This window comes from Bombina bombina, chromosome 1 (assembly GCF_027579735.1).
Source record: "Bombina bombina isolate aBomBom1 chromosome 1, aBomBom1.pri, whole genome shotgun sequence".
Classification (NCBI taxonomy): Eukaryota; Metazoa; Chordata; class Amphibia; order Anura; family Bombinatoridae; genus Bombina; species Bombina bombina.
In genome coordinates, this window is record NC_069499.1 from 1,275,715,697 (window position 1) to 1,275,727,290 (window position 11,594).

An 11,594-nucleotide genomic window follows, 5' to 3' on the forward strand; every position below is an offset into this window, starting at 1 on the left:
TTTGTTTGTGAGAGTGTTAATAGTAGAGTTGGTTGTGGTCTGTTCTTCTTCTATATTCGTCACTCTATTTGATACTGCTGTAATATCTGTATGGAGGTCTTTATATAGGGATCTGACTTCGTGCATGAACACTTTCATATCTTCTTTCGTTGTGAGAGAAGTAAGGTCATTTTTCGTTACATAATTAGATGGTAGTTCTATCTGTACTGGCTCTGTGCTTTCATTTTGAGCTCCTTCTGTACATGTGGGATTAGTTGGCATAAAATCCTGTTGCTCCATAGGTTTTAAGTACTGTCCTAGAGTTCTGGATCTGGTACTTTTATCACCCTTTGTTGATGTTTTGCTGGTCATTTCTGTTGCTGGAACTTATAGTGCCTCTTATGTTGTTGCGTGTCTCTTATTATGTTTGCTGTAAGTCTTGTATTTGGGTATGGTACTTTGTGTTTGATTTTTTTTTTTTGGGGTTTATTATTATCCTTTATTTATCTTGTTTTAATCTCTTTGTTTGTTAGCACTTCTTGTTGATTATTAGTATTGCATAAGTTAATTTTATAGGCATTGGAGTGTGCAGTGTTGATGTGCAGCTTCTGTTACTATGAGCTCTCCCCTTCGCTACTACGGAGCACAGGCCTGTTTTAAAATGGCAGCTGCAGCGTTTGTGCATTAGATATGCTGCCTGTTTGCGCACTCACCCGCCTCTGGCTGCACTTCCCGTCGGAGCTTGTTTGCGGACCTGTGTCCCAGCAAAAATCGGAGGGCAACTTTCTGCAATGTCCCGGTTCTCTTCCATCCACAGGTGAGACCCGAGTGGGGGGCGGCTGGTGTGCGGTAAGCGTTTTTGCGTAGTACCCGCTCCTCTTGCTGTTATGTCCTGCCGCTGTCCCCACACTATCCCTGCTTTGCTTTGTCCGTTGGTGCTGTATTCATGCACAGCGAGGTCCGGGTAATGTGATGTCAGAGTATTTGCTGTGTCTGTAATATCCGCAGCTCCGGGGTATTTTCCTTATCGCCGCCTTGCTTGTTTTTTCTTAGTGCGATATTGGAGGAGAAATGTTTTGTTTGTCTTTATTTTCTTTGCTCATCTGCTCCTCGCTAATGCTCCCCCCTTATAGCTGTGTAATTCAAGTTATATAGAGAGCCCTAACTTATAAAAAAAATTTTTTGCCTGCCATGGGGCCTAGGAGCTCTAGAAGTTTGCAGCCATCGTCCTGCGTGGCTAGACTCCGCCCCCATATACTAACCTTTTAAGAAGCTTTGAGGCAAGAGGGAGTAGGGAAATAGGGCGGTAGTTGGATGGGGAGGTTGGATCAAGAGAAGGTTTTTTGAGGACAGGTGTGACTAATGCATGTTTAAGAGATGTGGGAACTATACCAGTGCTGAGGGAGAGGTTGAAGATGTGTGTGAGTATAGGGGTAAGGGTAGAAGAGAGGGAGGGGAGTAGTTGTGAGGGGATGGGTCGAGGGGACAGGTAGTGAGGTGAGAGGATAATATAAGGGCAGAAACTTCTTCCTCTGTAACAGGGGCAAAAGAGCTTAATTTATGGCTATGTGGGTTTTGGATGATTGTGAGCTTTTGAGGGGATGGGAGACCAGTAGTTTGTTGAGAGACGATTTCATTTCTGATGGAGTCGATTTTGTTGTTGAAGTAGCTGGCAAAATCTTGAGCTGACAGAAAAGTTGTGGTGGGAGGTGAGGGTGGGGGCGGAGAAGAGTATTGAATGTGGAGAACAGATGTTTTGGGTTTGAAAAAAAGAGTAGAGATAAGAGAAGTGGTTCAAGAGAGCTAGCGAGCTGTTGCTGATCTAGTGACTTGATACTTCTGTGAAGTTTAGTCTGAGGGGTAGAAGGAGAGAGAGTTGTAGGGAGGGGGGTGATGTTACAAGTGAGGAGGTGGTGGTCAGAAAGAGGAAAAGGTGAGTTTGTGAAGTTTGAGATAGTGCATCGATAGCTGAAAATCAGATCAATGGAGTGACCATCTTTGTGAGTGGGAGAGTCAATCCATTGTGACAGGCCGAAAGAGGAAGTAAGTTGCAGAAGTTGTTTTGCAGAGGAGTCAGTGGGATTATCAACAGGGAGGTTGAAGTCATCGAGAATAAGGGCAGGGGTATCTGAGGAAAGTAAGTAAGGTAGACAGGCGGCAAAGTGATCTAGAAATAGAGTTGCGTAGCCAGGGGGGCGGTATATGACTGCAACGCGTAACGAGAGGGGAGAGAATAAGTGAGTCATGTGTGTTTTCGAATGTAGAAAATGTAGAGGGAAGAGAAGGGCTGTATTTGTTGAAAGGTGCAACAAGAGGAAAGTAAAATACCAGCACCACCTCCTTGTCTATTGTCAGACCTAGGAGTGTGGCTGAAGTGGAGACCCCCATGTGACAGTGCAGCAGAGGAATCAGTGACTGAAGGAGAGAGCAAGATTTCTGTGAGAGCCAGAAGATTGAGAGAGTGGGAGATAAAGAGGTCATGGATAGAAGTGAGTTTGTTGCAAACAGAATGAGAGTTCCAAATTGCGCAAGTGAAGGGGGTGGTGGCTTTAGATGCAAGAGGAATGAGATTAAGGTTACTAGAGTTTTGTTTTTGAAGTCTATTGAAGGGTACACATGGGTGTGCAGGGCAAGGAAGTTGTGGGGGACCAGGATAAGGGGAGATGTCGCCAGCAGCTAGTATGAGCAAGAGGGAGAGTGACATGAGATGAGATGCGGATTTGCAGAAGTGAGACTGTTTTTGTGATGAGTTGCAAGGTGGGGAGAGAGAGTCTTTAGGAATGTGTGGAGATCATGAATACAAAAGTAAGGTGAGGTTAAGAGAGATGGGCTAATAAGCAATGCAGGTGGTGAGGGGTAATTGAGTAAAGTAGTTTGTTAAACAGACAAAAGGTGGCAAAAAGATATTGTGCATTTTTACAAAGTAGTCAGACAGTGTATAAAACTCAGTATAAAAACAGAACTTGCCTTATCCCTACTATAAAAAATACAAACTATCTAATTACAAAAAATAAAAATACTAAAATATAAAAAATAACAAACACTAAATTACGAAAAATAACAAACTAAATGATCAAAAATAAAAAAACCTAGCCTACAATAAACTACCAATAGCCCTTAAAAGGGGGACTGCTGCGGGTGCCGGCATGACTTGGATGTGTAAGTACAAGCACTTTTTTTAAAGTTTGGGATCTTTTTTATATAGTTTTTGGAGTCATGGGACTCTACATGTGTGCACTAATTGCAAGCGGTCATGTGACCTTACAGATCAGAGATGCCGAAGCAGGCGGAGCTGTGTCTGAAGGACCAGGGGTTTTTGGCGTGCCAAAAGCGCAATACTGATATTACACCACTAAATATACAGGCAAGTTTCACTTTATTTGTTTAAGGATGCTCTCTAAATTACACTTACTGCACTATACATTGCGATACCAAGTAGTATAGTATACCAAGTATACGGATTAACAATTTTCTGGTGACCAATACTTCCTGTTCTACAATTCATGATTATGTACTAAATGCTCCTTGCCTAGTTGTATGGTCAATACCAAACACATTTCACTAATTTGCCCTTATAGCAGCATTTATTGTTACAAGGCTGCAATTTATTCAAGCTATAATTTCACTACATTGATTTGATAAGTACAAAAGGTCACAGGTAGCAAGATGGAAGCACTATGTTTTACGGCAGGGAGTCTTTAGTAGTTCATCTCTTGCTTGATCAGAAAAATTAACATACATTTTGTGTCCTTTTGCAAACACATTTTCTCCAGGTTTCATAATTTGTACAACAGCAACTTTGAAATCTCCACTATTGAGAGATCTTCAGTGGTCTTTGTGGATTTCGTTGTTCTCTTCTAATGTCTTTTGTTAGCTTTTTTTATTCCACTGACTACCAATTTCAAAAGCTGTGATAAATTTTGAATATCCATTGTGTGTGATCACCGCACATCTTCCACATTCAGGCCACCTAAATGTATAAACATGTCTTTGCTACATGATCAAATCTTAAAGGGACATGAAACCCAAAATTTTTATTTTGTGATTCAGATAGAGAATACAATTTTAAAGAACTTTCTAATTTACTTCTACTATCTAATTTGTTTCATTCTCTTGGTATGCTTTATTGACCGAGCAGCAATGCACTACTGGTTTCTAATTGAACACATGGGTGAGCCAATGACAATCGGTATATATATGCAGCAACCAATCAACAGCTAAAACCTAGGTTCGCTGCTGCTCCTGAACTTGCCTAGATAAACCTTTCAGCAAAGGATAACAAGAGAAGGAAGCAAATTAAATAATAGAAGTAAATTGGAAAGTTGCTTAAAATTGTGTTCTCTATCTGAATCGTGAAATAATTTTTTGGGGTTTTATGTCCCTTTAAATTAGATTTCTTAATAGTTCAAGAGTGTTTGTGGGCGTGTGTGTATGCCTGTGTCTGCAAGCGCGTGTGTGCGCTTATGCATGTCTGTGTGTGCGTAAGCGTATGTGCATGTGTCTACATTATTTTCATAATTCTGCAATTTTTATAATTAAATAAAACTATAAGCATTTCAAAGCGTATTCTTTAAAAAAAATGTAATAACATCTATTGCGGGGGGTGGGGGGGCTCAACTTGAAAGTTTCACCATTGGGGAGGCCCACTGTGTAAGACTTTGAAAACCTCTGCTCTAATCCCATCGTAATTCAGTAAAGACTTTCGCACAGATCTAACTTATTTTTCTTGCAAACTAAAAGGTGGTGAGCTTTTCTCAAAATATAACCCTAATAGAAAAACATGCCTTTTAAAATGTAGGCGATTATAAGATGCTATACGCAAAAATAATTTCATTTTTAAAGTGCGCCCCCTGCTCACTTCACTCCACGGTGTGAAGTGTCCCTTTCCAGTGAGCTCCATTACTTTTTCTTTTTTTTTTTTTTAATAATAATATTTATATATTGGTCTTTCATATACACATTATTTTTAATGATAAGAAATGGCAAGCAATTAAACAAAATGACAGCTGATAAACCAGACAAACAAGAAAGAAAGAATACAACATATTGCTCAATTTGTAACCAGGAAAACTCCATGAGAAGTATTTTGACTGTCTAGTTATGACACATAACTTGCACTTACAAATAACTGCGCCTAGGAAACCGGCATAGGTCGATACTGGCTTACATAGTTCATTGGTTCTTTATGCATAAATGTAAGGGATTTTGTCTTTAAAAATAAATATTTTTGTAAATCAATTATTTAGAACTGATATTTATTTACTTTATATTTATAAAAATATATTATATTATCTATAGTAATACATAACTATTTTTCTTACATTTTACATTTTCTTAAAGGGTCTGTTAACCCTAAAAGCATAGAAGTATATAGGACATTACAATGGTTTTATGCTTGTGATTCACTGTATTTCTGCCCTAGGGCGCACAGCACACAAGTAGATTTTTTTTTTTAAAAAAGCCTCTATTCAGTGGTGTAAGAATGAATTCAATGAGGGGTTCTAAAATGTTAAATTTTAGATTCCATTACTAGGTGAACAATTAGTAACATGTATGTATTGCAATGCTTTAAACATATTGCATATATTTATAGGTTTACTGTCCTTTTACATTTTTTTTTTCTTTTTTTTCTAAATATATTTTTATTGAGGTTGTGAAATAAGTACAGCAGGCAATTTATAACGCAGAGTTACAAACATACAGGAGAAGAACATAATCTCCAAATAAAGACTTGTCAAACTAAGAAAACGCATATTGCCTAAGAAAGCAAATAAAAGGTGAACCTCATATTTTCTATTAAGATGTATCCCCTTAAGATATTGTAATATATAAAATGGAGCAGTAGTTTCCCCCAAAGAACATAAGGGGGCCTTTTGGACCTCCTGGACTAGATTGATGAAATAATGGGGGACTTTGGGGAGAAGATATTTTAGAGAATGATGCAAAACAAATTGTGTTAGGGACAATAATAGTGTGGTATAAAGGGCTAGTAAATTCCAGAATTAATAAGTATTGCCACAAATTACATACTAAGGAACCAGGGGGTATATATAGAATGTTTGTTAAGGCTACTCCTTGTCTTTCTGGAATGTTACTGCCGCAGTCTAAGTGCTGCTCTAGAGTGGATAAAGCTGAGAGAGTATTGGTACACTTCTAGAGTTATAAGTAAAACTGTAATCCCCTCTAGTGGAGAAGCCTGGTATCTGTGTATAGTCGTATAATATATTTTTCATGCAATTTGCAATAACAATGAACATACATAGGCGGCATAGGTGTTGAAATTCTGTCACAATGTCACACAGTTCTGTAATATAAACCCAGAGTAAACTCTAAAACATATAGCAACCCTAGTACATATATATATTCATGTAGAAGACAAGGAAAAAACAAACAAAAACTAATATATGTAATCATCTACCTAAGTCTGGAATAGTTAACGTCTGCCTCAGAGTGTACACTGACACACTAAAAAATAAAAATGTTGATACACTATGCAGGTTAAGCGTTCACGCACACTCCAATAATTGTCAGGGGTAATAATAGGAGAAACTTCACGCATGTAATTGGCGGTATGATTCACTGCTATAGAATACAATTAATCCTAAGACACCAGCCAAGAAACCCCAAACCCAAGACACATATCTGAAATATAAATGTGTCTCTAAAAGTTAAAGTAAAGTTCTGTTAGAAACAGTTAATGCCAGCTCTGCGAAGTGTGGATTGTTATACTACCCCGCATCAGCACTCCAGAAACATCAACCCACTCCAGTCGCCGGTAAGCTGCCTAGATCTAATAGAGGGACCAACCATGTCCTGGTTCGTAGGTGCCTTGAGGTATCACATGGAGCTGCACACTCAGCGTGCAAAAGCCGGTCAGCCCCTCTACTCGCAAACTGGACAAAGTGAGGACCTGCAAGACTCGACCACCGCTTCTCAAGCGTGCCTCTCTCATCGATCTGGGTGGATTTAGTCTCTGTTCCTGTGCAGTGCCGTGGCATATCTGCCATCTCTAGAACTCCGACAGCCCCAAACAGCGGCTCAGCGCCAGATATCACACAGCATTCAGCGTGAGTATGGCAGGCCGGGTCTTCACACTCTCTCTCCCTCTGAATTGGTTGTCTTTGTGCACTCGATGAGTTCCAGGAGCTGTGCGTTACCTTTATTGGCTCCACGTTCTGTTCAGCAGAAGCCTCTAATTCCCAGTCGTCATTATGGGGGTCACGTGGAGAGGGGCAGCCTGCGAAACACTGCACAATCAAATCTCTCAGGCCAGCAAAGTGCTCATTAAGCATCTCATAGAAAGTGTCTTCTGATGCTCATATATCGGTATCCATTTCTGAACAAAGTGTGTAGTCAATTAGGACTACTCGTAACCCTGTTACCTGTGGGGGGGGGGGGAGGAATGTGTGGTAGCATAAAACACCACGGCCTGTCAGACAGAGTCATTCGGTTTGACTAAACAGCTTAGGCTAAAGATGCAATCCAGCAAGGCTTGTTCATATTCCACATAAGTCCTATAGAGTTATAATCACCAAAGAATCTAAATTATCCTTTAGGAACCTAAAGAAGGCTCATATATTTTATGTATAGGACAGGAGCATCCCCAAGATGCGTCCTGCCGGTTCAGCTTGTCACTCCGCCCCCAGCTCCATTACTTTTAATAGGAGACATCATGACACTGGCAGAGACTATCTTTCTTTTTTTTTTGCAAGGGTTAGCATGAAAAACCACATCTGAACTTAGACGTCTTTCGAAAATTCAGTGAGTTCAGCCCCTTTGAAGTTGATCATTTCGCTCCAAACTATAGAATGTTTGAATATCTGTCTTATAGAATGTAATGAATCTCTCTGGGAAACTGAAGCTGACAGTTTTTCAGTTCTCATTTAATTAGGAGAAAGTATGATCCTCTTATGCAGAAACTGAAAGCGTAATCAGAATTTGTAAAATCGAAATCCTGAACACACTGCTGTATACAAAATAAAATACAAAATAGAAAGTGCAAAGTTTAAATGTAATAAAATGTAATCTGAAATGTAAAGTAATACAGAACACACAGGACAAAGTGTAAATGTAGCAGAATTCTCATGTCATGCAGTGCTATATTGCAGAAATGCAGGGAATGCCCCTTGGCGAAGTATAGCAAAATCTATCTTTTGAAATATCACTAGGGATCTCTCAGTGATGGAGGATCATTTTAGATCATATCACCTGAGTGGAGAGCTTTCGATCATCAGGCCATAAGGGAAATTAACTAACCCTCATAGCTCTAATTTATTATTTTCAGATATGGAAAATTAAAGTTTACAAATATTGATTTCCTCTTATTTTACAAAAATCTATCTCAAGAGAACGGTTTCTCAGGCTTTATTTCTTTGTTCCCTCTTTTAGTTAGGTCATTGATTTTTTAAATAATCATTTGTTTTTAAGCTTATCAAAAATAGCTAATTATGCATTCTATTTTCACCAGAGATTGATGTTAATGTATATGCGGTGATGCAGGGTATGATGTGGTACCAAAGATTAAATAAAACTTGCATGATGAAATTAACGTTGATTAAATTGATTAAAAGATTTAAAAAAAAAAAAAAAAACAGTGAACAAACTTTAGTGTTTGATATGTGGGTTAGTTAGTATAAGCTGAGAAGGAGAACTTACTTTATACAAGTCACAGAAATGATGTGCATAATAATAGCATGTAAGAAAAAAGCACTTGTTGAAAAATTAACATAGCTTGTGAACTTATGCTATAAAATATTAAGGAGGGTCACTAACCTGATCCTGGTGCAATGTAACACTAAGAGATGAGTTTATTGGTAATATTAGATCTTCATTTCTTTTACCCCCTGAAAGAAACAATTTAAATAAAACTTAAAAGAAAACAACCATACCATTATAATGAAATATTAAACAGAGGCATCAGGAGTTGTTTAATGGAATAGTTCTAGATATTCTGTGTGTGTGACTAGAACACCAGCTATGTATATAGAGCAGCACTGTTGAACCCAAGAACTGGGGGCCACATTGCAATCTATCAAAGACTACCATTTTACCTTTCCCCATTTGTAACACATCACGTCTCTGCAACTGAATCTTTCCCTTGTATATGTTCCTGGGTCTGTATGTATTTATAGTATTATGATACCTAATGGTTTGATTAAAATAATTTTGAAAATTATCGAAATGGCCCAGTGGTTTTAAAAAATACAATGTGGACTGAATTTAAAAAAAGTTAGGCAACCTAAACCATAACTTTTTATATCATTTGATGTTCTCGGGTATTCTTGTTTGCTTAGTACTCACTACATCTGATTATATTGTGATTGGCTGAAGGAGTACAATAAAAGTAACATCACATTATTGGTGTAAAACAAGAATTTCTGCAAAGATTGCTTGGTAAAAAAAAGCAATCATCTAATATAATAATTTATATTGGTATGCACATGGAAACCTAAATATTAAATTGTGGAGCTACAATACTTACAGTACTTAATAACAGCAATGTTAACAGGTGCAGTGCATGTGACCTTCTTCATTTTCAGAGCCTTGTTTTCCAAACAGCTAGAACAACAAAGGAATTGCCCCATTAGAAAGAAACAAATGCTGCAAAAATACCATCAGGGTTAACTTTAGTGATGTCTGACCTGAGCAGATGCACTGGGTACCATGCTCATTAAAGGGGCATGAAACCAGTTTTTTTTCTTTCATTCAATGGGATAACTCAATGGATGTATACTAAAGTAAAGCACCAATTTCTGGAGAAAAGCACAACTGGTACCTGGGGGTAAATCATCAGTATGTGTGGACACTGGGCAACGTTGGTACAAAAAGGTAAAAATATAAGGTAAATTCTACCTATAAAGAATGGCCAGTGGGGCACAAGGTAGGATTTTGCACAGGTGTAACAAGTATTAAACAATAGTAAAACTGGCATTCATTTCCAGAGTAGTTTGCGTATTCGGTAAGCCATTTTAGTTTATAATACATAGCTAATTTATACGTCATTATATATACGGTATATGTTAAAAGAAGAACAAATACAGCGCTTGGTGGTATATAAATATCCCTATAAATCAATATAAGACTCAAGGATGTCATGTGATGCTGCCCGAAAAACCTGACAGAACACCCATAGGGGTCCCCTCCACTATAGGTATACTGTCAATTAGAAGAGGAAAAAATGACTGAAAAGAATGGTCACAGGCGCAGGACAAGACTAACCTTCAGTCTCAAATTGAAAGGCAATCAATACATATAGATACGAGTTCATAAATTGCATAAAAATGTATATATGTGCATCCAATTGTTAAAACAAAATCTTAGCAAATGTCCACAGGTGTCAAAAAAATATTATTTTCCAATACAGATTCCCAGGGGTTCAAAATGGTAATAGATATGTGTACATTGAAACCATATGAGTGCTTATTAAGCCTACTACTAATATATTAGAGCTTATTAAAGGGACACTAAACCTATTTTTTTTCCTTTTATAATTCAGATAGAGAAATCAATTTTAAACAACATTCCAATTTATTTCTATTATCTAATTTTCTTAATTCTTTAGATATCCGTTGTTAATAAAATAGCAATGCACATGGGTGAGCCAATCATACGAGGAATCTATGTGCAGCCACCAATCAGCAGCTATTAAGCCTATCTAGATATGTTTTTCAGCAAAGGATACCAAGAGAATAAAGCAAATTATATAATGGAAGTCAATTAGAAAGTTGTTTAAAATTGCACGATCTTTCTAAATCATGAAAGGAAAAATGTGGGTTTCATATCCCTTTAAGCCTACTACAATGAGAACCCTCAAAATGTCCAAAAAGTAAAATGAAAGCAGTTTTCAGAATCTCAAGTGAAGAGAACTTGAATCCAAATTTGGGGTAAGTTGGTGTGCCCAAAAACCTGTAGTGATAGATGAACTTTCTAATTACAAGAAATTACCTCAATCAAAAATGAGGTAAGTGCCACACAGGTTGTTAGGTAGAAAGCTCCTCAGCTGAAAGATGATCCGCTTCTCAGACGTCTCTGACGAAGGCCAGTATTATCTTTTAAAAAGCCTTTGAAACGCGTTATATATATTTGTCTGACGGCAGTATCGAGCATCCTACTTACTATCAGTTGGCTATAAATGTGCACTTAATGCCCCTCACACTTAAATTCTCAATAAATAAGATATCGTAGCAACACCAGATACACACATTTTAACCTAACCAGCACCTCACACTTACATAATGCAATTATTACCACAACGCAAAGCCACCGATCCTCTGATACAGCTTCTAGTCCTCCTGCTGTCATCAAGCAAGCACTCTCAGCCTGCATCTCCTCAGCACATGAAATGCTGCGTTTCCATTGGTCCGTAGCACACCAGCCGCTTCCACTCCATCCAATTACAGTCAGGAAAACGCCCCCTCCTCACCTGCCTACCAATAGGACACATCGGAAGACTGAAGCCTGAGAATTGAGAAACCTTGGAACAAACAGTTCGTATCGGAACTATAGGAATTAGGAAAGCTTAGCATTAGCAGCCGGAGTGGTTACACTGTAACACCCTTAGTGGATTGGATGATGCTAATACTCTCTAATATACATTTGTCAAATGTCAATGCCGT

At 38.2% G+C, this 11,594-nt stretch overlaps 1 protein-coding gene across 2 annotated transcripts in view; it reads right to left on the reverse strand.

The window, feature by feature from the left end:
- The window catches only part of MVD (mevalonate diphosphate decarboxylase), a 29,790-nt gene extending 18,486 nt beyond the window's left edge, over nt 1-11,304 (reverse strand). The window contains exons 1-3 of one of the 2 annotated variants that reach the window (XM_053694986.1): nt 11,211-11,304; nt 9,461-9,537; nt 8,752-8,822 (exon numbers count right to left, since the gene is read on the reverse strand). In XM_053694986.1, the coding sequence (XP_053550961.1) occupies nt 8,752-8,822; nt 9,461-9,512 (123 nt within the window). In that variant the 5' untranslated portion in view covers nt 9,513-9,537; nt 11,211-11,304. Of the gene's footprint in view, nt 1-8,751; nt 8,823-9,460; nt 9,538-10,923; nt 11,188-11,210 lie in introns of those variants that run through there. The other variant, XM_053694994.1, reaches the window with a different exon arrangement.
- Nucleotides 11,305-11,594: the final 290 nt, after the last annotated feature.